The sequence below is a fragment of the Bos taurus genome, chromosome 12, assembly GCF_002263795.3.
Source record: "Bos taurus isolate L1 Dominette 01449 registration number 42190680 breed Hereford chromosome 12, ARS-UCD2.0, whole genome shotgun sequence".
In the NCBI taxonomy this organism is placed as follows: Eukaryota; Metazoa; Chordata; class Mammalia; order Artiodactyla; family Bovidae; genus Bos; species Bos taurus.
The window spans coordinates 29796157-29822982 of NC_037339.1; the positions used below are offsets into that span (position 1 = coordinate 29796157).

General features: G+C 39.6%; 1 protein-coding gene across 2 annotated transcripts; it reads left to right on the plus strand.

Annotated features, from left to right (window-relative positions):
* The first annotated feature begins 2 nt into the window (after window positions 1–2).
* Window positions 3–23475, plus strand: HSPH1 (heat shock protein family H (Hsp110) member 1). 2 transcript variants are annotated; one of them, NM_001075302.1, is made up of 18 exons: window positions 3–431; window positions 2817–2874; window positions 5076–5216; window positions 5950–6072; window positions 8542–8641; window positions 9723–9856; window positions 10284–10528; window positions 11058–11286; window positions 11663–11769; window positions 12017–12150; window positions 13974–14182; window positions 15848–15979; window positions 18343–18480; window positions 19747–19872; window positions 20873–20980; window positions 21081–21200; window positions 21426–21587; window positions 22568–23475. In NM_001075302.1, exons 1-18 carry the CDS (start codon window positions 325–327, stop codon window positions 22772–22774), a joined length of 2580 nt encoding a protein of 859 aa, NP_001068770.1. In that variant the 5' UTR covers window positions 3–324; the 3' UTR covers window positions 22775–23475. The 2 variants fall into 2 exon arrangements, with proteins under 2 accessions (NP_001068770.1, XP_005213633.1); XM_005213576.5 differs by lacking the exon at window positions 15848–15979 and having other exon boundaries at window positions 22–431.
* The last annotated feature ends 3351 nt before the right edge of the window (window positions 23476–26826 follow it).

Here is a 26826-nt window from a genome sequence, read left to right on the forward strand (position 1 = left end):
GGCTCTGGGACCTCCCCTTCTGGGTCGGTAGTTCAGCGGCGCGCCGGTGAGCGAGCGGCGGAATATCCGGGCCGGCAGCCCGAGCTGCGGAGCGACTCGCGGACACCGAGCGCCGCCTTCTCCTGTGGTTACTGCTCTGCGAACCACCACTGTCCCCGGGAAGCCGGAGGCGCCAGACCGGCAGACTGTCCGTGTGTCCGTCCGTTCGCGTGACAGGAGCGGACCCCACGGGAGCCGAGCGCGGCCGGGGCAGGAAGCGGCGGCCAGGAGGACGCAGACCCAGACTCATACAGAGCCGAGGAGGAGGCGGACCGAGAGCCGGCCATGTCGGTGGTGGGGCTGGACGTGGGCTCGCAGAGCTGCTATATCGCGGTGGCCCGGGCAGGGGGCATCGAGACCATCGCCAACGAGTTCAGCGATCGATGCACCCCGTAAGTGGGAGCCTGATAGGGGGGGCAGCCGGCGGGTGCTGGGGGTCCCGGGGAACCCAGGCTTGTGGTTGGCCGCGGAACGCCGGCGGCAAACGGAGCGCGGTGTTGGGAGCGGTGCTCCCCTCAGTGGGGATCGGGATGCGGGCTGCCTGGTCGCCGGGTAGGGGAGGGCGCCTGCAGCCGCATATCGGAGACGGGGTGTCTGGGATTTGCGGGGGCCAAGGGAAGCCCGAGGATCGAGTCTCCCCGGGGTGGTCACTTCGGGCGGGCTTCCTCCTGGGAGCCGGTCGGGGGCCAAGCCGGAGACTTGGCTCCCTTTTCTTGGCGAGAAGTCTCTGCCAGCTCTTTCCGCGGCCGCCCCCGTTTCCCCACCCGGCTTCTCGGAGCTGGCTGAGCCGCCCCCAGCTCGTCCCCCTCTTTCCTAGCCTGTCTTTGCGCACCGCAGAGCTGGGGCTGCCGAGCCTTTTCTTCCGCATTGTGAATCTCGAAATGAGCTGGAAGCTTCCAGAGCCTGTGTGCTGCTGCTTGTGCTGTGAGCCAGTGGATTGTTGTTAGCGACCACAGACTCACTGCTCTGATAGATGAGTGTATCTTCTTACGCTCGGATCATTAGTGAAAGATGTAAATGATCTTTTTGCTCGTTTTATGAAAGCCATTATAGAGGAATCGTGTTCTAGTTTTTTTTTTTTTTTTTAATTTTGCACAGCTTAAATAAGAGAAAATAAAAATTGCACACTTGTGCACTAGAACTGGATGTTGTCACTGAATTAAACGGTATATTCTACAGCGGCATGGGGTGGGCAAAGGGTAACGTTTTAAAAAGCAACTTTTTTTGGAGAGGGTCTTAATTTTTGAATATAATGTATAAGGAATGAAGCATTGAGCCTAGAGGTGAAATGACTGGGCTTCTATCAATATTTGAGTGCAGATGAACATTTATAAAAGTGAATGGAAATGAGAAAATACCCAGAGACAGTGTCAGTACCAATAGGAAGACTTATTCCTTAAGCATCTCATGCATCAACCTTTTTATAAATCTACAGTCTTCTTTAGCTGTGCCAACGTCTCTGATTGGAGTATATAGTAAGGAAAAAGAATCTCAGGTTTTCATGCCTAGGGGCAGTTTATATCTTTGTTCTCTTTCGTCCAATAAAAGGAAGCAAAGCTATTGCAGGAAAAAATTTGTATTTGTGGTTATAGAGATCACTGTGAAACTAAAGATGACAGATGTGTCTCTCAAAAAATACAAGCGGAGGGCAGTATTGGAGTTTAATATTTTATGTAATAGATGTTTGACTCAACTGCATTGGCTACTATTAATTTGTTTGGTGAAATTAATTTTATTCTCCCCTTGGAAAATGAGTAAATTAGTCGGCCAACTGTATATTTGCTTTGAATTGGGAGTGACTGTTTTCAGAAGGTATCTTAAAGGTCCAGCCTTTGCCCCAACAGTTCTCTGGCTTTTCGGAGGCTATTTAGCACCTGCTCAGATGATTTAGGTCTGAGATGTCTCTATTATAGCAAATTTGAATTTGATTCGGCTTGGTATTTAATGCCCTCAATGTATTCCCACTTTGCTCCTATGGCAGTTACTCTTTTTCCGCCTTCTAATCTGAAACCTAATTCACTTCCATCCTTCTGACAAGACTCTTGTGCTTGTCTCTGCTCTGTGCTGCCATTCTGTTCCCACTGCTCTGAAGGCTATTTCAGTTACAAGTCACTTCATCTCTTAAAAGCTGACTTAAAATGTCACTGATTATTCAGTCATTTTGCTCAGCATTTGTACTTGGTTCTGTTGTGGTACTTGCTCTGCATCATTTTTACTTGACTTGCTCAAGTAGAGTCTTCTGTATAGGACCCTCTTTTGTGCTTTTAAATTCCGGAAGCATAATTGAGGCCCACTTGTTTCTCGTTATATAAAAATTTTCTGAAGAGTCAAATGGCTTATTAGAACAGCAGTAGGTAGGATAGTGATGTTTAGATTTCTATGAAGTTGGTAACTGCCATATTTTTGTCAGTGGTGTCTAGGACCAAGTTAATAATAATACACTGTAACTGTTCAAATCATTTTCAGAGTAAATGTCCACTTCCTAACCATTGGGGCCTGGAGAATTATGCTGGTACTTGTGCTCTTGGAAAATGTCCTCTGAGCCTTGAGCAGTCTGGAGTGGGAGCTGGGGTTGGAGTAGTGGGAGTATGGCGGCCACTAATAGGATTCTCAGAGGAGCAGTTAAGTTGGGCCCTCATAGAGGAGCTGACCAAAGCTTTAGACTCCAAACTTGTGCTAAATTGTGTCCCCCTTGCCTAAAAATGGAAATATATAGAATTTTCCTCGTGTCAGTTAAGAAACATTTGTGAAACATGGGCTTTTTTCATCTTTTCTAGATCAGTCATATCATTTGGATCAAAAAACAGAACAATTGGAGTTGCAGCCAAAAGTCAGGTATGTTCAAGAGGATTCTGATCATTTTTAAAAGAAGACGTTTTAAAAATAAAATCTCAGAAACATAAAAGAATATGAAATACCTGAGCCTATCTGTTTTTGAGTTTGTGGACTATAATGCAAGTAATTCTCATGAGCCCTTGCATGTATGTTCAGTCGCTCAGTCATGTCCTACTCTTTGCAACCCCATCAACTGTAGCCGGTCAGGCTTCTGTGTCTATGGAATTTTCCAAGCAAGAATACTGGAGTGGGTTGCCATTTCCTACTCCACTTATGAACCCTTACATCCTTATTTTCCTTTTCTCTTCCTTTTGTTTTATTGAATAAGATATACTTTAACTCTGTAATTCTCCAACCTTAGTTTTTAATGTGTATCCTATTTTCTAAGACATTTGATTTTTTAAAATGAGGTACATGAAATTCTTTCATGTGAAGTTTCTCATGATACTCATTTAAGAGTTAAAGATTCCTTTTATAGAAGGAACTTCTAAGAAGTTCTGTTGTTTAAGAGCATTTTCAAGTTACTTAGTAATTAAGGAGAACTTGTTGTCTAGGCCTGTGGTATCCTATAGAGTAGCCATTAAATACGGTTCTTGAGCACTTGAGATGTGCCTAAAATCTGGGTTAAAATGCAGAGTATGAAATATATGCAATTTTGAAGGCTTAAAATGAAATAAAAAAAGCATTTCATCAGTTTTCTACAATGAGTACATGTTGAAATGACAGTATTTTAGATATATTAGGCTAAATAAGTTATTGGAATTAATTTTACTTATTAAGAGGACTTGACAATTTACCTATGTGACTCCCATTTAGGGCTCACATTATAACGAATTTTGGGGGTTAGGGAGAAAAAATAAATATGAAAATCTAAGAAGGGGACTGAAAGCAGTCCTATATATGTAAGCATACCAGAGTAAACATGCTTTGTATACCTTAAACCTACACAAGGTTATACATCAGATTTACATAATTAAAAAAAGGTTGAAAAATTCTTTTAAATACAAAAAATAGTATTGCTACAAAGGAAACAAAACTCTAATAAACGCTGGAATTCTGTGTCACGGCTGGTTGGAAGAGAGGAATGAAAGAAAAGAGCAGGGAAGAGAAATGGGCATGCCACTCAGAGTGACCTACTCAGAAGGGAGAGACTGGTGAGGTAGCAGCCTCCCTGGCTGGCTGTAGAGAAGACTCACATCCCAGACCTGAGAGCCACTGCATTGTTACACAAGGAGAATCCACTGAGGCTTCGATCTAGCCTGTAGGGTACTAGACATCTGTCATCTCAGTTCCAGAATCTCCATTGTTTGAAATATTCCATATTATTTGAAAGCTTGTGTTGCCAAGCTGTATTTTTCCCCTTTATAAGAAGTAGATCAGAGACAGAAGTAAACAGTGAACTGTTTTGCTGTTCGCAAACTAGTCACTTTAGAAGTCTTAGTTTTCCATCTTTTATTGTAATTATTTTTGTGCTTTAAATAAGATTCCCACTGCTGACATCTTTGAGTGAAGTATGCTATCAAGTGTGACTTTTGTATATCCAGAGCCTAACCATAAAAAATACCTACAGTTAGTTGAAAGCATTTCCTCATATGGAAACTGAATTATCCTTACCTTTTCAGAGTCCAGAGTGCTCAGCCTTACACCATGGAACCACTGTCTATCATTACCTTTTCTGCTTTTTGGTATAGATTATTAATATTCCATGCTATTGATAGGAAAAGTAGCAATCCATACATTTTGTGGCTCAGAATAACTTATCCTGGCCACTTAGCGACTTAATAGACTATAACACTTAACTCCTTTTTAGAAAAACGTGATTGGACTCTAGGGCTTTCTAATTACCCTTTTTCAGTTATTCGTTAGGTATAAAACAAGTTCAGTGGGAGAAAAGGAATGAAATAAAGTGATACATAAAGTTCTTGGGGCTTGTTCAGAGTTTTAGTTGATAGTTTCATTACCTTTGAGTTCATCTTGCAGATTTGGAAGCCTGTGTGTGTATTCCTCTCACTGCTTCCCTCCTGGCATTTCTGTAGGAAAAGGAGAGAAAATAAAGTGTATTCATTGGTGGAGAAATTCAGGGCTCTTGGGCAAGTTACTTATATCCTGGTGATTTGAGTTGAACAAGTGACTTGCTTTTTAATTGCTATAGCTAGTGATAGATGTTGAAATTAGAATTTAATTTTTTTTTTCTTTTCCAGCAAATCACTCATGCAAACAATACAGTGTCTAATTTTAAGAGGTTTCATGGCCGAGCATTCAATGACCCCTTCATTCAAAAGGAGAAGGAAAACTTAAGTTACGATCTGGTTCCAATGAAAAATGGTGGAGTTGGAATAAAGGTAATTTAATTGAACAACATTAGATTCCTTACTAAGAAACTGTTCAGTTCATCTACAGAGAAAAGTACTTAATTCTTAGTAAGTATTTAACTCGGTTTCTCTAATTGGACAAGGTGGTCTTTTATTTTTTATCTGGTTTTTCTTAAACTATGGGTCTATGTTTAAATCATCCTTGAAGAATTAACTCGGATGGTATATACTGCTATAAAACTTAGTTTGTGTTTCTTATAACATCTTGGCAATTAGAAAAATGTAGAATTTCTGGTGTCTAAAGAAATCTAAATTGTGTTGTCGTATCAAAAGCAGTCTGTTCACTGTAGCTCGTTCGCAGTTGTTTGGAGAGCTCTAGTGTAATACAAGCAGAAACCTTTTTTTAAACTACAGAGGCATTCCTGTCTTATGATCTACACAAAATCATGTTTGTCTCCGTGATTCATCTCTTCGGTGAGATTGGGACTCCACTGCTGTCTAGAGTGCTTGGTCTAGTACTTTGGGTAGGGAAAACGTGCCCAGCTTCGTTTCTCCTCTTCATCTCTGGGCAAGAATATTTCTTTTTTCCTTCTGCTTTGCTTTGCTATCCACTTTCTCTTTCTTTTTCCCTTTCCTCCTTTTAAACAGCCAAAACGATAAAGGTTTTCTGGAAGAGAATATGTAATGATGTTTGGACATTAATATTAGTAGCGTGTAGCTTTGAGGACTGCAGTAATGAGAGCATTTTCTTTCCTCAACACAGGTGATGTACATGGATGAAGAACATCTGTTCAGTGTGGAGCAGATCACAGCCATGCTGTTGACTAAGTTAAAAGAAACTGCTGAAAACAACCTCAAGAAGCCAGTAACAGATTGTGTTATTTCAGTAAGTAGAATTCAGCAAGGCAATGTGTTGTATTTTAATTTGCCTTCTTCGTGTTACTTTTTAGTATTAAACGTGTGAAAGCTGTTCTACTACCAGAGATCAGAATTCTGCTGCACTGTATCACTGCAGTGTTGAGCAGCATTGCAGAGTAGGTTTGAATGCTATCTTTAGCCAGAAGTTGCAAAGTTTTTTGTGTGGTGGTGCATATCAAAATCTCCTGTTGGGCTTTTTGAAAATATAGACTGGCCGATCAAGTTGGAGGATGTTCTGAAAAGTTAGTCACCGTATTGAGAGACAATTGTATACATCCATGAGAGATTTCACCCACACATGGGAACCAGTGAGTTCTTGGTGAGCAGTACTTTTACCTAGGGACTCCCCTGGCGGTCAGCGGTTGGGATTTCACCTTCCAGCACAGAGGGTGCAGGTTCTGTGAGCTAAGATCCTACATGCCTAAAGGCCAGAAAGCCGAAACCTAAAACAGAAGCAGTATTGTAACAGATTCAGTGAAGACTTTAAAAATGGTCTACATCACTCAAAATTAAGATTTCATGCCTTAAATGTTTTTGAACTGCTAGCAGAATTTTATCAAGTCTTCCAGTATATACTTCACAAATGGTGATATGCCTGATGGTCCCTAAAGATGTCCAATAAATGGAAAAATTATGGGGTAATGTACTCTGAAAAGAGAACTTAACATTTGACCTGAGTCAGTAACTTACTTATTCTTCTGGGTTAGAATTTTCATGTGGTGAAAATCAGAAGTTTATTATGGTAAAGATTAAATGACTTTAAGGTTCTTATATCCTTAAATTACTAGGATTCTAAATCTGTATTCTCTAGTATGGTAGCCAGTGGCCACACATGGCTTCTGAGCACTTGAGAAGGAGCTAGTCAAAACTGAGATGTGCTGTATGCATAAAATACACACCAGCTTTTGAAGAGTTAATATAAAATAAAGAATATGAAATATTTTGGATACGTTGGGTTAAATAGAATATTTTATTAAAATAAAAAATAAAAATGATCCACATAAAAAATATCTTTAAAAATAAAATGTAACCAACCAGTAGTGACAGAACCCAGGTTTTTAGCATTGGTAAACTCACTACTTCAATGGACAGTTGATAATTAAGTTTTTCAGGAGGATTTACAGTGGACAGGAACCCTCTTTTATTGGCAGGGTGACCTGCCCAGACCCATCAGGAGCCTTTATGGTCATGCACCTTGGGATATGAGAGAATCCTGAGATAAGAGAGGCAGAAAGGCTGAAGTTTCTCTTGTAGGACAGAAAGTGTTCTACTAAAGGAATATCTTGGAGAAATGCTGTTAGAGAGGGGCTTCCCAGGTGGCGCTAGTGGTAAAGAACCCACCAGCTACTGCAGTATACGTGGGTTCAATCCCTGGATCAGGAAGATCCCTTGGAGGAGGGCATGGCAACCCACTCCAGTATTCTTGCCTGGAGAACCCCATGGACAGAGGAGCCTGGCGGGCTACAGTCCACAGAGTCAGACATGACTGAAGTGACTTAGCACAAAGTTATAGTTTTGAGTCAGTGGTCCTTCCTCCTCCCCCACTTCCCTTTAAATAACCTCATATGGAAAACTGCAGAAAGTAGGGTTCTGATTGGAAAGGTGAGCAGAGACCTTTGCTCTTGGCACTCTTTCCGAAGCATTTATAGATACTTAGGGATAAAATGTGGAAGCTCCTGTACCAAGTTTTTTCTTAGGTACTTTCCAGTTAAGTGATAATGTGAATGTATTATTAGATGCTCTTCTGGAAGAATGTGCTAGTTAAAATGGTGTCCTAGAAAGTGATCAAAAGGGTTCATCTAGGTAGAAGACAGCACCGTTAGAAACTATCCCTTGAGCTGCTTTTTGTTCTTCCTCTTAAAAAAATCAATAGGCTTTGACAAAAAAAGTTGCATTTTTGTAACCTTAATTCAGGTCTGCTGAATTAACAGGTACCCCATCTACTAATGCTTAAATCCAACGAATAGCAAATCAAAGGGCAGTGGCTAGAATTAACTTTGTATTATCTTTAAATTTCTGTAGTCTTTATAGTGTAATTACATTTGATGATGACTTAGCAGAATAATTTCCAAATGTCAGTAGAAATACGACCACTTTAGAAGTAGTATTTCTTCCACTTAAATGTAAAACTTTGTTAGATTTAAAGAATTGGTAATATATCTTATGAATATCTTGATTAGTTTTTATTTCAGGTTAAAATTTGGTTATAATAAACCTGATACTTAAAATTTTAGGGCAATCTTCTCAAAAGTAGTTACTGTTTCTTAAAGTTAAAGAACTCGCCAGAAACTTAATCTAAAGTCCTTCTTCTCTTTCATGACATGGCTAGGCACCTGTTTAGCTGGACTATTGTGAATTGATTGCTGGTGGTTGTGAGGGATTTGTATGTATTTTGGTTTTCTAGGTAAGTTAAAGTTTTTTCCCTTCTTGTTTGCAGGTCCCTTCTTTCTTCACAGATGCTGAGAGGCGATCTGTCTTAGATGCTGCGCAGATTGTTGGCTTAAACTGCTTAAGACTCATGAATGACATGACAGCTGGTAAGAAAAAAACTGTTTTTGTATAAAAGTTAACATACTGTTGAAACTAAAGTTAAGACACACGTGGTCCTGTTATCAAACACTTCATGTAGAAATACCACCTATTAAAAAACAGATTTGAAAGCAAAAGTTCTAGTCTTTCAGATGCTTGTTTTAATCAGAAGTTGGAACTTTGTCAAATGGATGAATCTGTTTTCATTAGGAAACACTTGTGTATATATGTTTTTAATCTTTTGAATTAGTTGTGTTGGGTTTAGTGTTTTTATTTCCTTACATTGGTTTTATAGTTGAGAAACAAGTTTTCCCACAACCTTATTATGGGGTTTTAGAACTACCTCAACTATTGATTTAGTGGAAAACTTTTTTTCCCCTCATATGTTTCCCAATTGTTGGTAGTTGGGAGTCGGTCGTTTCTCTTATGTCAGATGTTGATTTAAGCCGTGCCGTTTGCTGGGCACTTTGCTAGGAATGAGTCGATGGGGAGCAAAGTGTTCATTAGCGCCGGTGTCAGTTAATTGTGATTAAGGATGGACTCAAAGTCAGTTACACCCTAGTGTATTCAAGCAAAGCAAATAAGACTTTGTTTAGCATATTTTTAATAGATATTTTAAGGATTCTTAAAGTATTGATAAAGATGTGTTCTTGAATATCCACAGTGGTTTCAAAATTCATAAAAAGCAAACCATAGACTGTTTAAGGTAGATCAGTTATTTGCCTTGAATCCAGTTGGTAGGAACTGTAGTTGGTATAGTTATACATTAAATTCTTAAATTTTTTTGGATAAGCCGTCTCCTAGCAGGTTGTGGTTCAAATGTAAGTATTGTGTAACGAGTCTGATACTGTCTGTGTGTGGTTTCTTGTGGTTTACATGCCATTGTTTTTGTATTACACATGTCTTCTCTGTCACATCTCTTCATGTATTTAAAAGGGATGAAGTATGAAGTCAGATATAAAAGAAATGTGTTCACCTTGAACTGGTCGAAATATAGTCAGGTTCCCTGCATGTGTAATTATATCAGTAACTATGAAATTACTGAAAGAATGTGAACCAAAGTATTGAAACATACTAATTTCCTTTTAGTTGCTTTGAATTATGGAATTTATAAGCAGGATCTCCCAAGCCTGGATGAGAAACCTCGAATAGTGGTTTTTGTTGATATGGGGCATTCAGCTTTTCAAGTCTCTGCCTGTGCCTTTAACAAGGGAAAATTGAAGGTAAGGTCATAAATTGGAACTAAGTGACCCAGATAGTAATGTGTGACAATTGTTGTTACTTTAAGCTACTGAGCTTCTTGGGTAATGAAGAGTTTGGGATAAAGCTATTAACAGAGAATTGTTCCTAAGGTTGATCTCCATAAAGACAATGCAGTTGTCTTAGCACGCTCTTAATTTTTCTTGCTTAGGAAAGAAAAACTTTCTAAGATTATCTTCTATGTAATCATTAGAATTAAAAATATCATAGAGATGTAGCATTTCATTTGGATTTTATAATGACATACATCCTAATTGACTTGGGTTTCATGTTGTAGTTTAAATAGAAATTTTGAGCCTATTAGTCTTTGATTGAGTTAGCAACATTTAAATTTTTGGTTACAAATATGATTGAAAATAACCAGATTATTTGTTGTTTTAACTAAATTAGGTACTGGGAACAGCTTTTGATCCTTTCTTAGGAGGAAAAAACTTCGATGCAAAGTTAGTGGAATATTTTTGTGCAGAATTTAAAACTAAGTACAAGTTGGATGCAAAATCCAAAATTCGAGCACTCCTTCGTCTGTATCAGGAGTGTGAAAAATTGAAAAAGCTGATGAGCTCTAACAGCACAGACCTACCACTGAACATCGAGTGCTTCATGAATGACAAAGACGTTTCTGGAAAGATGAACAGGTGTGTCTCAAATTCTGACAAATTAAATAGAAGGAACTTCTTGCTGAAACTCTAGTCCGGGTGTCAGTTCTAACTGAGGTCTTCTGAGCCTTGGCCCACATTTCAAGATTGTACTACCGGAAAGACTGTCAGCATCATTAGAACTAGAATTGCTTCTGCAAAGAGGGTTTTTAAGAAGATCTGTGCTAAGTGTTCTCATAGTGAAGTCTTTTTAGTATTATTTCTGGGCCAAAAATGTCTTGTAATGAAAATGGGATCACATAAAACATTAAGGACTAAAAATGGAAATCTTAAAAGTGATTTCTTCTGTAGTTACTCATTTTCTTTTCATTCTCCCTCCTGCATCTGGATTTTGTGTATTTTTAGGGAAAAAAGTTATTAATTATGGTATGGCTAAACCTGGCCCATGTGGAATTCAGGGTGTCTGAGAAGAAAAAAGTTTGTTGGGTTGATAAGAATTATTTAAAAAGTAGGACAGGATATTGGCCTTAAGATCAGTTTTCTTAACGTTTTCCTCTTAACTGCTAAGGGCACAATTTGAAGAGCTCTGTGCTGACTTACTGCAGAAGATAGAAGTTCCCCTTTATTTGTTGATGGAACAAACTCAGCTCAAAGTAGAGGATGTGAGTGCTGTCGAGATAGTTGGAGGCACTACACGAATTCCAGCCGTGAAAGAAAAAATCGCCAAATTCTTTGGAAAAGATGTCAGCACAACGCTCAATGCAGATGAAGCAGTGGCCAGAGGGTGTGCGCTGCAGGTACCATCTTCGCATCTTCTCTGGGAGTCATTCCTCAAACCACTTCTGCTTGATCTCATCCTGGCAGAGTCCTGTGCCCAGTTAGACACCACCAGGGAGTTACTTTTCAATAAATCAATAAGGCTGTGGGGACACAAGGATCTTCCAGTGTTGGATGATTTGTTGTGTTATTTCTCTTTTATCTAGTGAATGCCCCTGTTATTTATCTTTAGATCTAGTGTTTGGATGATACTTTATGAATAAGACATATATATATACACTGTGAGCAGTTTTGAATTTGAACCTACCCATCCTGTTTGAATTGATCTTTATGTTAGAAGCTGAGTGAAATTTTTCATGTGCTCATGATAATCTCTTTTTCTTTTTCTTTTTTAAGTGTGCAATCCTTTCCCCAGCATTTAAAGTTAGAGAATTTTCTGTCACTGATGCAGTTCCTTTCCCAATATCTCTGGTCTGGAGCCACGATTCAGAAGATGCTGAAGGGTAAGTAGGAGAAAATAATATTCAGATACTTGGTTTTAATATATATTAAAAAAATGAACGTATGACATTGACGGTAGAGTGTTTGATTAACTGAGGTCTTTTAGCAATCAAACTTACCAAACTACTTCTCTCACTTTGGGTTATGCCTGGTGAGATGGGGTTGATACAGCTTTTAGGTTGTGTTCTGTTGGTGTAGCACGGTGAGCTGGAACCCTGGAAGTCCTGAGTACCTTTGCTTTGCTCCTAGTGTCCATGAAGTGTTCAGTAGAAACCACGCTGCTCCTTTCTCCAAAGTTCTCACGTTCTTAAGAAGTGGGCCTTTTGAGCTGGAAGCTTTCTATTCTGATCCTCAAGGAGTTCCATATCCAGAAGCAAAAATAGGTAAGCAATTAATTGTATTTATGCTTTTGAAGATTTAGTGTACCAACTTAAACACTCTGCTCTCAGCAGTGTTGAGTGGAATGCAGTGAAAACGTGAAGTGGAACATAACTGAAAATGTGAGGACGGTTTCAATTTGGAATAATGAAGATGGGGAAGTCTCTTCTTTTATTCATGACTAAACTGGCCTAAAGAGATGAAATGACTTGTGTGTGTGTGGACACTTGAGTATTTTTCCTTTTCTGATACAATCTGTACTTGAAGATTATCACCTACTTTTAGTATTAACCTTTCCTCTGAGTGAAATGTTACTTGCAGAACATTACTTCAGTTTAAAACCTGGCTTGGAAACCGTTGAAACTATCTCCGAAAGCTACCTTTGTATTGTAATCTTTTTTTTTAATACATTTTTTGGGTACATTTTTCTTTGAGAAGTTTGACACTGTCCATCTATTTTGGCCCAAAGTGACACTGAAAATCTGTGAGAGACCTACAGGCATCTTCTTGTATCTCTTTTCCCAAGTAAAATGCTAGTATTGCTAGGGCCTGTTGGGACTCGCCTTTGCCCAGCACCGTTTCATAGTGAAATTGTTGGAAGGAGTCTGACCTGGCCAGTTATGTTTTCTTTCTTAATCCTTAAAACTGAAAATGTTCTGACACAGGAGGGTTTTATATTTTAAAATAATTTTTTCTTGTATTTGTTGATAGAGAGTTTAATCATTGAATATAGACTAGACTAAAATTTTGACAGGCTGAATTATAGTCCTCATTCAACGGAGGATAAAATCTAAGCTCTTTAGCCGTTTTGTCACCAAAACTGAAAAGCCTGCACAGACTTACAGAGCCATCTTACATATCTCTCCTGTGAGTCATCTTGAGTACCCTCTGGTTAATGCTGTTTCTTTAACTGGATCTTACGACAGTTACTTCCTGAACCTAGTGATTTGATAATTAATGAAGGTCTATTCCAACCTATTTCACTGACCTAGTAAATAAATCTAACTTTCTGTGTGTTTGTGTAAACAGGACTTTAAATACAAGACTATTAAATCCCATGTAGCGCTTTGCACATAATAGGTTCAAAACACTTCGTTTTTTTCAGTGGTATTTGTAGTAACAATACTGTTGGTAGAGGTGATAACTAACACGTAGCACTTGGTTCCGTAGTAAGTGCTCACCATAAACCCTTATGAACTCAAAGAAGCATAGATGAAGTAACTTACAGCCATCACAGGGCCAAGATTCAAGCCCAGGAAGTCTGGGTCAGAGTCACCACTCTTGATTTCTACTCGGTCATGCTCTGGAACTGCTCTGTAGTGCATCATAATTTTAGGCTTTGGTAACAGGTTTTATCTCACCTCTCCTATTTGAAACAGAAGAAAATGTTTAGATCAGTCAGAAAACAGTATACCCTACCCTGAAGTTCCTACAGAATCAGAATGAGGCAAGCGCTTGATACCATTTGCCGTATACTTGGGATTTTCATGTTGAGGTTGTGCTCCCCTGTAAAGTGGGGTAGGGGGAGGCGAGGATGGCTGGTCTGTGTCTCACACAGTGTCTGTGTCAGAAGTGTTAAATAGAAAGTCGTGAGAGTGCCCTTGCCTTGGAAGGTTTCATGGCATTTTAAGACTAATCCCAAGTATTATAAGTAAACTGTACTTATGAGTCTATTTTAAAAGGTTATATTTCTGGTATACACTAAAGGACTTAAGCCTAACTCACTTGGTAGAGAAAATGGAATTTTGGAATCGCAGTCTTTCTTAGCATTTGTCTGCGTGATAGATTTAGATTTGGTTCTGAAATTGTCGATTTCTTTTTGCTGTAGGCCGCTTCATTGTTCAGAATGTTTCAGCACAGAAGGATGGAGAAAAATCTCGAGTGAAAGTCAAAGTACGAGTCAATACCCATGGCATTTTCACCATCTCTACAGCGTCTATGGTGGAGAAGATCCCAGCCGAGGAGAACGAAGTGTCTTCTCTTGAAGCCGACATGGACTGTCAGAATCAGAGGCCACCAGAAAACCCAGATGCCGAGGTAAGTTTGTAGGTAAGCCTTTGAGATTGAATATATAGTTGACTTAATTCTAAGCCTGAAGAGATGGGTAGGAAAAGATTAAAGTGTATTTTTCTTCATGATAATTAAAATTTTCATTAATGATGACAGTAGCGATTACTAGATGATGGTAATGTACAGCCTGGCGTTTGGTGGACTGTGATTAAATTCTGTGTAGCTTTATTTGAACCAGCATGTGACAATTCGATTCAGAGTGGGCAAAGTTTCTTGGAATTATATTTTTTAAGACCTAGGCCACACATTGAGAAGTCAAATGCTGATTGATGATGATTAAGAAATAAAAGACTAAAGAACTGTTCATTGAAATATATAGCAGATATTAAAACTTTTTTTGTTTGGTTTGTTTTTTAGTCATATGGCAAAAATCAGTTTTGGTATTTTCTAACTTGTTTGTAGTTACATGGTTTTCTGGGTTGTGAGAGGAAGGAAGTGCAGTATCCGACTAGAGTTTAGAAAGTTGTTAATTCTTCATGATGTTAACTGGACTTCTATTAGCCTAAGTGCTAGTTTTGCATGGTCAACCAAAGAATTTTAAGAAACTTTAAAATAGATGAGCTCTTACAGTTTACTTCTAGACAGTAACCAGAAATAGCTTAAATGAAGAGGTAAGGTAGGCGGTTACAGTGTTTTAGTTCCTATGAGCAAGTGTGACATCCCTGTGGTCAGAGAACTGTTAACCACTGTGACCATTCCTAGAACATTTAAGGAACAGGAGCATCTGAGCCTTAGCTTTGTTCTCATCAGGAGAAACTTCAGTGTAATGAATTAAATGACCAGTGCCACACACCAGTGCTTTCTCATCTGGCTACAGACACCATTATTCTAATGCCTGTTGTATCCAATCTCTTAGTACCTTTTAGATGTATATACACCAGCAATGCCTTGCTTCTGGTACTTCAGTGTCTGCCTTAGGATCTTGAGACTCTGGAAGAAAATTAATGAGATCTGGAAGAAAATTAATGAGAGACTTCAGTCATTAAAGTTAGAATGCTTTAGGCTTCTCCCTAAGATGGGATAAGATCATAACAAGCTCTGATTTACTGGGGGATTGAGGCATCCACTAACATGTAGCATTTGTTCTTTTCCTGGGATTTTTTTGAGGTGTAGACTGTTGGGTCACGGAAAGAGAGTGGAGACAGAGAGGGTCTTCCGTCTCTAAACTGGAGTGATGAGCTCCCAGGTGATGGATTGTTGGCTATTTTATATAACTCCTCAGTCCACTGACAGGCGGATATGTTGAGATGTGTGATGGCCGCTGGTGAAGTTAGGTTTTGGGAGCTTATTTTTGGGAGAGGCCTGGAGTAAACCTATTTGCTTTTGAGAATTAATGTCTCTGCAGTGCTAGAGGGGAGCTTCTTGAAGGAGAGATGTTGTCATCACATCAGTCAGAATGCCTACTACTTGTGTTATTTAACTACTAACTGTTATCATTCAAAGAATTTCTTACAGGTTTACAATATCTAAGAAGTTTTCAAATACTTGTTCGTTATGCTTTATTCAGTATCTTTTCCCCCCACCTGTTAAGACTTCGGAAATTGCGTGTACTGTCTTTGGTGCCCTGTAACCTTTCAGTTTATACAAGTACACCTGCTTTCTACATCCTTTGTGCCTGGGCTTTCATTTCAGAAAAATATCCAGCAAGACAACAATGAAGCTGGAACACAGCCCCAGGTACAAACTGATGGTCATCAAACCTCACAGTCTCCCCCTTCACCTGAACTTACCTCAGAAGAAAACAAAATCCCAGATGCTGACAAAGTGAGTGACTCTTCTAGTTCATTCCATTAGACAATGTTGCAACCTGTGATCGTTAATGATATCATTCAATCTGCAGTTTCAAGAGCAAGCACCAAGTTACCTTATTCTATGTAGGATTTTTTCTCTCCTGTTAATTTTCTGTGTTTTTCAACTGAAACCAGTGAGAGGTACTCCAGCTGAACTCTTCTACTTTTTGGACCTGAAAGCTTCTCTTGAGTAACTGCCACTCCAGGCACCCAGGGGCGGATGCGCAGCTTTTGCTGTCTTGTCTAGTGCTGCAGGTGCCTGCAGTGCCAGCGTCCGAAAGAGACACGTGTCAGTGCTGCTGATGGGTTTTCACTCGAAGTCATCCGATGATAAATACATGGGCTATAGGAGTCTAGTACAACTTTTTTCTCCTCTTAAATTGCCTGTCAAATTTATATAAACTAATTACAACGATCTGGTAATAAGTTTCCATTGTTACTCCAGATCTGTGCTTTGCAGAACTTCGTTCTTTGTGCAGGTTGCATGTAAATTAGTCTTTCATTAGAAGTTTGGTTTTCTCTCATTCTGAGGATAGAATTCTTTACCTTCAAATGAATTACCGAATGGTCCATTGCAGTCCAAATACATGTTACTCTTAGTAAAAGTATCTGGTTTTAAGCTCCCATGCCCTGACTGATCCCCTCGGGGGTCCTGATTCTGATTTCTCAGAGAAGCTGCCGCCTGCTCTTGAAGAGCTGGGTGTGGATGGTCCGGCAGCGATGGCTCCTTAACTTCAGTGTTCATCCCCTTCACCTAGTGCTGAGCACTGACTGGCTCCTGCCAGTGGGCTCCATACCTGTTAGAACACGACCCTGGGTGGCGTCTCCTGTTCCTAGCTGTACGTGGGACCACTAGTGCCAAGCCCGTTGGGGCGTTACCACACACCCCCTTGGAGTGTCCCTTGTCCATGCCATGTCGGATCCGTTTTGTGATACGTTGGTTTTGTCAGCAGTTGGTTTAATGTTGTACTGCGAGTCTTATCCCAACTTAACCTCCATACCTGTGGCTGTCATCCATTTGACTCTCGGTATCTGTTGCACGCCTGTGTTTCTGCCAGGTGTAGGTGTCACTTCTCTTTCTTGGGTTTCGTGACCCCAGAGCATGCACAGTATACTGTGGGGGTGGTGGGGGAGTTCTCGTGCTCACTGGAGGGGAGAAGACAGGGATGCGGCAGGCTGGCTGACAGGATCCTCCTCGTGACCCAGCTCTGAGCACTTCACAGACAAGTGATCTCTCAGGAACTCAGAAACAGAAGCCTGGAAAACACGTCTGAAAAACAGTCTCTGTCCTTGTGATTGTCAAGCCATTGAGCCTCTTTCAAGTCCCAGTTTCTTTTATAGAGGGTCTGAAATTTTAGCATCCTTCATGACTCCCCCACGCTACCTAGTGTCAGTTCCTGTCGTGCCTCGTGGGCTCGTCCGTTGCTGTTTTACCATCGCAGCCAGTCAGGGTGCATGTTACATGCCCCTTGGTTTCTCCTCATCTGGTCTACAGCTGAGTTCACTAAAGTTGTGCTGTTTGTCATTTGTGTCTAGAAGAACCTGCAGAAATGAAAATGCTAAGAACATCTTGGAAAATTAAAGGCCATAGGAGATACTTACTTCTTTAGCCCTGTATTTACGTATTTTGGAAAAACTTAACAGTAAACATAGTGTTTGCTACATCATTCCATTTACTGTTCTAAGACTGTAAAAACTTTTCTTTGACCTTGCAGAGTTGCTTATGAGAAGTGGTACAACTCAAAGGCAGATAGTAGAAATAAGGAGATGGATGTATACACACACATATATGTGTGTGTATATAATATCCAAATTCAGGGAATTTTAAAAGGCACTCATCAGTGTACTGATAATTGTAGCTGGAATATAGGGATTCAAATATATATTACAGGAATAGAGTTGATCCTGACATGCTTAGCAGCTGGTCAGAGTCTTATCTGTGGTTACTATTAGATTATAGACTATAATTTAAAGAAGTGGTAATTTAATAGTATTTTTGACTTTGCCAAGTTGCAAACATCGCTTAAAGGGATTAGAAAGTTAAGGACCTGTGAAGAAAAGCTTTAGCCAGAGAGATTAAATTTGAGATGAAAAATGTTCTGGTGAATTCCTGAAGGGGGAAGTATGGCAGGTATAAGTGTGATTGCAGCCCTGATTTAAAATGGATGGGTGGGTAGGAGGTAGATGATTTTACACATTCTTGCAGCTTTATGATTTTAGGGATTTCACTTTTGCCTGAGTCCTCAGTAAGTATGATAGGGATATTTCTGTTATTCAAGAACTATTTAAGAATTTTTCTTTTCTTTTCTTTTCTTTTTTTTAACCCCTCTTCCCAAGGCTAATGAGAAGAAAGTTGACCAACCTCCAGAAGCTAAAAAACCCAAAATAAAGGTGGTGAATGTTGAGTTGCCTATTGAAGCCAACTTGGTCTGGCAGTTAGGGAAAGACCTTCTGAACATGTATATTGAAACAGAGGTAATTACCTCACTTAAATATTTTTATTTTGGAATATATTTATTTGTTTGGCCCTGTTAGGTAAATGGCTATAATTCTTTTATACAACTTTTAGGGGCAGAATGAAACCAAAAACTAATGGTTTTTAGTTAAATATTTTTAGCAAGTTTTTTTCCCCCTAATATTTTTGCAACTTTATTAAAGAAATCTGTATCATAGATCATTCTGCTTGGTGTAAAATTGATTGCCCAGGTTCTTGTGAAGCAATTGAGTGCTGGTATCTTCTAGCACAGAGCACAATACCATTGGTATGTCAGGCCACACTAAATATTTCTGTTAAAATACATTGTACTTCTCTGTAGTTTGGATAGGTGAAATGATTGAAACTCTGTTTTCCTTTACTGAGATGGGACTATTGTGTTTAGAAATTTAATAATAAACCCCTGTTTCCGTTTGATAAATAATATGTTTGTGCATGCTAAGTACCTTCAGTCCTGTCTTGAGTCTTTGCGACCCCATGGACTGTAGCCCGCCCGGCTCCTCTGTCCGTGGAGTTCTCCAGGAGAGAATACTGGAGTGGGTTGCCGTTTCCTCCTCCAGGGGATCTTCCCGACCAAGGGATTGAACCTGCGTTCCTTGTGTCTCCTACATTGGCAGGCGGGCTCTTTACCATTAGCACCAGTAATGTGGTGGCAAAATTGTGTGGCCGTTACACATTGGTCAGTATTAATCCCAGTAGGAAACAACCATGTAACTACATAAAACAAACAAAATTGTATAAAAACAGTAGATAATTTTTGTTCCCTTAATGTTAATCTGAATTGTGAAAGTTACATAATGTATTGCGTTCAGTTGTGTCCAACTCTTTGTGGCCCCATGGGCTGTAGCCTGCCAGGTTTCTCTGTCCATGAGATTTCCCAAGAATACTGGAGTGGGTTGCCACTTCCTGGTCCAGGGGATCATCCCAACCCAGGGATCGAACCTGCATCGCTTGCATCTCCTGCATTGGCAGGTGGATTCTTTACCACTAGTGCCACCTGGGAAGCCCTCTAAAATTTATTATATAATGTTAAAAACAAAAAAACCCTCATTCTGTGTGTTTAGAAGATGAAGAACTTCATAGGAATTGTTGGAAGAATCTTATGAGATATAAATTAGAACTATTAAAACTGATTTTTGGTTGAGGGGGTGTATAATTGTTGACTTTATTAATTCCAGAATCTAAATAGTTAAAATTCAGTTGCATTTAGCAGAAGATGGGAATTAACCTTTTCTGTTTCTGGACAGGGTAAGATGATAATGCAGGATAAATTGGAAAAGGAGAGAAACGACGCTAAGAATGCGGTGGAGGAGTATGTGTACGAGTTCAGGGACAAGCTGTGTGGACCATACGAAAAGTTCATATGCGAACAGGTGTGTTTAGGGCTGTGTTTATTCAGATAATCTCACTTTGAAGTGCTTAATACCAAATTTGACATTTAAAATCTCTACTAGATTGTGTAACTTGAGCTTTTTGAAAACAGATAACTTGAAATCATATAAACAGAGTCATGGAAAGAGAGAGAGGCTAACTAGCAGTGTGCAGTTTTATACTGGATTATCCTAGTGACTTTACTCTCTACCATTGAAGAAAGAACTTGTCAGCACTTTTATTCATAGTCTGCAACATCACAGTTATTGGGGAGGTAGAAGCATAAATAGGAGAAAATCCTTATTTTCAAAGACCTCAGAGCCTTGGTTGCTCTGTCATTGCTTTATCCATAAGACTTGTTCATCCAGTCATTCCAGAGTTTGTCAGGGACCATAAATCCCAGAGCAGAAGCATGTCTGTGGAAGATGGGCCTTGGAGAAAAATTGGGCTAGTTATAGAAATCCAGAGTGGATTTGTATAACTTTACTCAACCTACAGCTAGAGTATAACCACATACTTTCTGAGTTCATTAGGAATGGCAGTTGTGTGCAGTGGTTGAACTAGCAACTTGGCTTGGTTCCCTTTCAGTATTTGGTGATTGTGGAAGTGAGTAGGAAGTTACTAATCAAAACCTAATTGTTTCGGAGAATAGGAAGAAAATTGCTCTTCTACGATGACATTTTAGTCAAATTGTGCAAAGTTGAACTTCTAAAATTTATTTTAAGTCCATAAGAGCAGTTTACCACAGATTTTCAAACATCCTTAGGTGCAGAGAGACTAGCCTAAGCCTAGCCCCCTCCTCTGTGTAAAACACTGTCTAGAGCAAGCTGTGGCATGTTTTTGCACCTTGATGTTTTTCAGTGAAGAGAATCCAGGTAATCAGGTTTGCCATCTGGAAATCAGATGAGCTTGATACTGAATACTTCTGAGGATGACTGTTCTGTCACGAAAGCTTTTAAAGTAATGTAGGCACTAATACTGATTTTCATGTTCCGTATGTAGGATCATCAGAAGTTTCTGAGGTTGCTCACAGAGACTGAGAACTGGCTCTATGAAGAAGGGGAGGACCAGGCTAAGCAGGCGTATGTTGACAAGCTGGAAGAATTAATGGTAGGCGCTTCTCTCCTCTGGAAAGTGGTACTTGTGTTTCAGACTGTAGACTTCTAAAATATAATTACTGCGAATATTAATTTATCACATTTGGTTTTAGAAAATCGGCACTCCAATTAAAGTTCGGTTTCAAGAAGCTGAAGAAAGGCCGAAAATATTTGAAGAACTAGGACAGAGGCTGCAGCACTATGCCAAGATAGCAGCTGACTTTAGAAATAATGTAAGTCTCTGTACCCAGTGAGGACATGAACCCTGGATTTACAAGCTGCTGCTTAAGTGGAGGAGTCTTCATTGTGAACAAATGGTCTTAAGTCAGAAATTAGGTTTTGGTGTGTGAGACGAGGAGTTATTGATAGATTTGAACTTCATGGAAAATTGGGTCCAGTTAGATGTTAGTTACTGTTAAATACTTGATTCTACAGAATGGCCATGTTTTTCTATTTAGGATGAGAAATACAACCATATTGATGAGTCTGAAATGAAAAAGGTTGAGAAGTCTGTTAATGAAATGATGGAGTGGATGAATAATGTCATGAGTGCTCAGGCTAAAAAGAGTCTTGATCAAGATCCTGTTGTATGTGCTCAGGAAATTAGAGCAAAAATAAAGGTGAGTGTCACTGTCTAGTGTTTACTGCTGTGGTTTCTTAGGGATTCTGGTTGCAGTGATTTGAACCTTAAAAATAGCCATTTTTTCTAAATCTTTTTACCTCATCCCAAGATCAGATTTCTTAATGGTTCGTTATTGATATTACAAAATGTGGGAAGGCCTTGTAAGTTTCTTCCAATTTCTATTTCTTCATTTAGTTCAACAAATACATTTGTTGAGCTTCTACCATGTGCCCAGCTGTTGTTCTAGGAGTTAAACTGTCAGTGTACAAGGAAAGTCCCTACTCCTGTGGAGGTCACCTGCTGATAAATAAGTATGGAAGGGTATCAGACTGTGTTAAATGCCAAGGGGAAAAAATAGTCAAAAGGGACTAGGAAACTTGGTGATGGGGGGAGTCCCAGGTTGGTATTTTATCAGGGACCGTCTTGCTGAGTTCATGAGGCTTGAAGGAAGTTGGTAAGAAAACCAAGGAAGGCGCTCTGTCTGGAAGAATACTCAAACACAAAGATGGTTAACATGAGCCTTTGAGGTCATGGGCTATAAGCTTGAATTCCAGCTCTTTGCTCACTACTTTTTCTGTTCCTAAGGTTAAGTTACTTAACGTCTCCTCTGTAGGAGATGATGCTAAGTCACTTCAGTCGTGTCCGAGTCTGTGCAACCCCATAGACGGCAGCCCAGCAGGCTCCCCCGTCCCTGGGATTCTCCAGGCAAGAACATTGATACCTTTTAATAATTGCTATGAGGAGTAAATGGGTTAATAATAAACTGAATAGTTAGCAAGTCCCTGACACATTGTAGATGAATATTTACATATCTAGATCAGGCTTCAAGCTATAGTTTTAGGCAAATGTACTGAGCAGGTAGAAGTCTTTGAGATATGTATGATTGGAGTTGGTTGAAAAATACTGGTTTAAGTATGTAGGAAAGTAATTGAAAACATTGGAGTTAGCCTGATTATTAGTTTTGTTTTCCTTTCTTAGGAGTTGAATAATAATTGTGAACCTGTCGTAACACAACCCAAACCAAAAATCGAATCGCCCAAACTGGAAAGAACTCCAAATGGCCCGAGTACTGATAAAAAGGAGGAGGACTTAGACGGCAAAAACAATTTCAGTGCTGAACCTCCACATCAGAATGGAGAATGTTACCCTAACGAGAAGAGTTCCATTAATATGGACTTGGACTAGATGACATGAAACTAATTTCGTCCTTCAATTAATAAAATATTTTTGCCATAGTATGTGATTCTACATGACATACTGAGACTATTTATATTTTCTTTTTTAAGGATGTTTGGAAATTTTGTGTATTATATGGAAAAAGAAGAAGCTTAAGTCTGTAGTCTTTATGATCCTAAAAGGGAAAATTGCCTTGGTAACTTTCAGATTCCTGTGGAATTGTGAATTCATACTAAGCTTCTGTGCAGTATTACCATTTGCATCACTGAGGATGAAATTGACTTTTGTCTTTGGAGAAAATAAAGTGTACTGCTTGTTCAAGAGGGCTGTGATTAAACTCTTTAAGCATTTGTTCCTGCCAAGGTAGTTTTCTTGCATTTTGCTCTCCATTGCAGCATGTGTGTGGGTGTGGATGTTTATAAACAAGACTAAGTCTGATTTCATAAGGGCTTTCTAAAATTTAATTCTGTCCAATAGAATATGACTTTTGCTTTGGTATTAATTATATTAAAAATCCATTGACTAAAAGCAAAAGCTAGTGAAATGTGTTCGCAGCATGCAGAACAAAACCTTTACAGTCTCTCTCGTTGTACAGTGCGTTGTCATGTGGAGGTGCGCCGTGGAAGAAACATTGATTCTGTTTGTAACTGATATTGTGAAGCCTCTTATGAGCTTTAAAATAAAGTTCATCTTACGGTGTCATTTCTAAACAGTTTTGTCACTAATTTAAAAATGGGATGGGGGCAGCATGATACAAACTGAAAACCCAACTTCTTTGCTGTTTCCTACATACGCTATTTCTTTTGTAAATAAGAATGATCCCCACCCTGATCAAAAAGTAGCATATATTGATTACAAAAACTATAGAGTTAAATATAACTCATCTGCCACCCAGAAAAACAAACTCATATGGTGGTTCTTCCAGCCTTTCTCTCCTGAAAGTGGTGTGTGTCTTTTAAAGCTCTGTGTATCAGAGGATTTGGAAAAAATGGTCAGGTGTTCCATATACTCTTTTGGACTGGCCATGTGCCATGTGGGAGCTAGTTCCCTGACCAGGGATCAAACCTACACCCCCTACATTGGAAACACGGAGTTTTATTAACCTCTGGACCACCAGGGAATTTTTGGTCAGGTGTAAACCACTTCACTGTTGGTAATACTGAGTCCCATTATAAAAAGATACATACATAAAAATATTTTAACTGGTTCCAGTATGGGTGGGCTTTATCGTAGGCTAAACACTGCTGCAGTGAAACTTAGGACAAAACTGAGGCTGTGTTGAGGGTTGGGTAGGGAGAAGGCCTGCATACGTAGGGTGGATAACTGACAACCACACTGCACACCAATGTGCAGCAGTCCCCTCCCTCACCGGCAGTGGAGTTCATCTACCTGCTGCCACCCATGAGGTAAAGTAAATTTACAAGATCACATAGGAAGTTGATCAGAGTGTAAAGCCTACACTCAGGACAGCCATTCTACCCTAAGTGACATGTCTTCATTTGTGCAGTGATAACTTTCACACTCTAAATTTGCTCATTAGTGTTCCATGAATGGAATATTCATTCTCATTTGTAATGTTTAAACATCAGTTTTTTCATGAAGTGTTCTTAATCTTCCTTGTGGCTCAGATGGTAAAGAATCTGCCTGCAATGCAGGAGACATGGGTTCAATCCCTAGGTCAGGAAGATCCCCTGGAGAAGTGGGGTATGGCAACCCACTCCAGTACTCTTGTCTGCAGAATCCCATGGGTAGTGGAGCCTGGTGGGCTACAGTCCATGGGGTCCCAAAGAGTTGAACACGGCTGAGCAGCTAACACTTTCACTTTCTTTCATAAGGATCTTAACCATTCTCCAGGTAGTTAAACATTTTACCACTTTGTAATATCTTAAGTCTTGCCGTCTGGAACCTTACATTTATATGTTAATCTATGGGTTTTCATGGTTTTTCTTATGTTGTCTTAATGCATGTTAACATACTTTCAGTGGGTATACATTTACCCGTTGAGAGGTGAATACAATTCTCTGTACAATAAGGAAGCTCATAAAGATTTTTAAAAGTATGAATGGAAAAACTTTTTTTCTTCTCTCTATACCCAAATAGCGCCTTGTGATAATGGAGAAAGTACCTACCCAGTTGTAAATGGTCAGAAATTTTCTGTAGCGTCACTTTTCTATAAATACGAAGCAGAATCTCAAAAAAAAAAAATGGCTCAACTTGCTATAGTTTGCAGGCCTCAGAACCGCATTTTTGGCTGTGGGGTGAACACATTGTCACGTTGACTATTTTGAGTACTTGTTAATATCATACTTAGTAATCACCTAGAATCCCCAGGACCTAGATCAGTTTGGATAAATGTTCTGTTTAACAAAGGAGTAGATTTTATAATTTTCCTTTAGATTGTCACTTGAGGACTGTTTCTGGAACAGTCCTAGTCATTCTAGTAGTTGAACTTTGAACATTGAATCTGGTTCATCTTAAACACTGGTAAAGCCACAATTAACTTGCTTTCTTGGGTAATGTCCCCAAAACTGATTTGATTTCCATTGTCCTTGATTCCTTATCAAAAAGAAATGTAATATACCCCTCTATGAAGTAGCCTGTGGACAGTTAGACTTTCTGAAAGTAAAAATAAATTTCACAGTTAACGTGATCAATGACCACTCACTTTTTATGAGCAGCTTTTGAGAAAATTTTTTTGATATTAACCACTTGCCAATTTACATGCAGACTTCTGTCTTGCTTGTGTTTGCTGTGGAGGAATATCTTACTTTATGTAATCAGCACAAGACAGTCATGTCATAGTTTTATGGGGAACACTGAGTCTTAATGTTTGGAGAGATTCGTTTTCTCCTAGTGGGCAGGATGATGAGAAAGCTCCCCTATGCTGTTGCTATGTGCAGTGACTTTGTTGTGGTCTAATTTTTACTAGCCCTGGGTGCTTGCTGAAAGACAACTAGTGGTAAAGAATCTGCCTGCCAATGCAGGTGACATAAGAGACTCAGGTTTGATCCCTGGGTCGGGAAGATCCCCTGGAGGAGGAAATGGCAACCCACTTCAGTATTCTTCCCTGGAGAATCCCATGGACAGAGGAGCCTGGAGGGCTACACTCTGGGGGGTCGCAAAGAGTCGGACACGACTGAAGCAACTGAGCGCAATTGTTTTTGAGTCTGCATGTGGTCTTTGAACAATATAAGCATGTGTAGTGTAACTGAAAACTTTAGGATAAATTTAGCTTTGCTGGTCACTGGTGGTTTTACTTTCTTAGAATTGTAGTATAACATGGGCCCCTTAATTTTTCTGCTGAAGGACTAGTGGTAGTATAGTGGAAAGAGCACATTTTGGGGGTAGGAAAAGATTTGCTTTTTCGTCCGAGAATCTAAACTTCTGCTCCCACCCCGACTGGCTCCAGCACTGTGGTTTTTAGGCAGATCACGTAACTTTTCTGAATCTCCATTTCCTCATCCAAATCTAGAGAACATAAATTGAGTCTGTTTCTGATGTGGATTCCTCTAAGGCAGGGTCTTTCAGCCTCAGCTCTATTGATATTTTAATCTGGGTAATTATTAAAAAATTTAACACTCGTTTTTATGTAAAAATGGGATATTTTGTTCATCGTGGACTTTTTAACTTGAATTTTTAAAGTATAGTTGATTTACAATATTAGTTTCAGGTGTTCAACATAGTGATTCAAAATGTTTATAGATTATGCTCCATTTACCCTGGGGCTTCCCAGGTGATGCAGGGGTGAAGAATCCGCCTGCCAATGCAGGAGACGTGGATTTGATCCCTGGGTTGGGAAGATGCCCTAGAGTAGGAAATGGCAACTCACTCCAGTATTTGTGCCTGAAAAACCCTATGGACAGAGGAGCCTGGCAGGCTACAGTCCATGGGGTTGCAAAGAGTCAGACATGACTGAGCACACATGCGCCTTACACTCCATTTAAGGTTGCAACATTTTGGCTAGATTCCCTGTGCTGCACGATGTGTTCTGCTTGTTTATTATGAACAGTGGATTGTATGAGCCGGGTAGTTCTTTGTTGTGGGGGCCACCCTGAACGCTG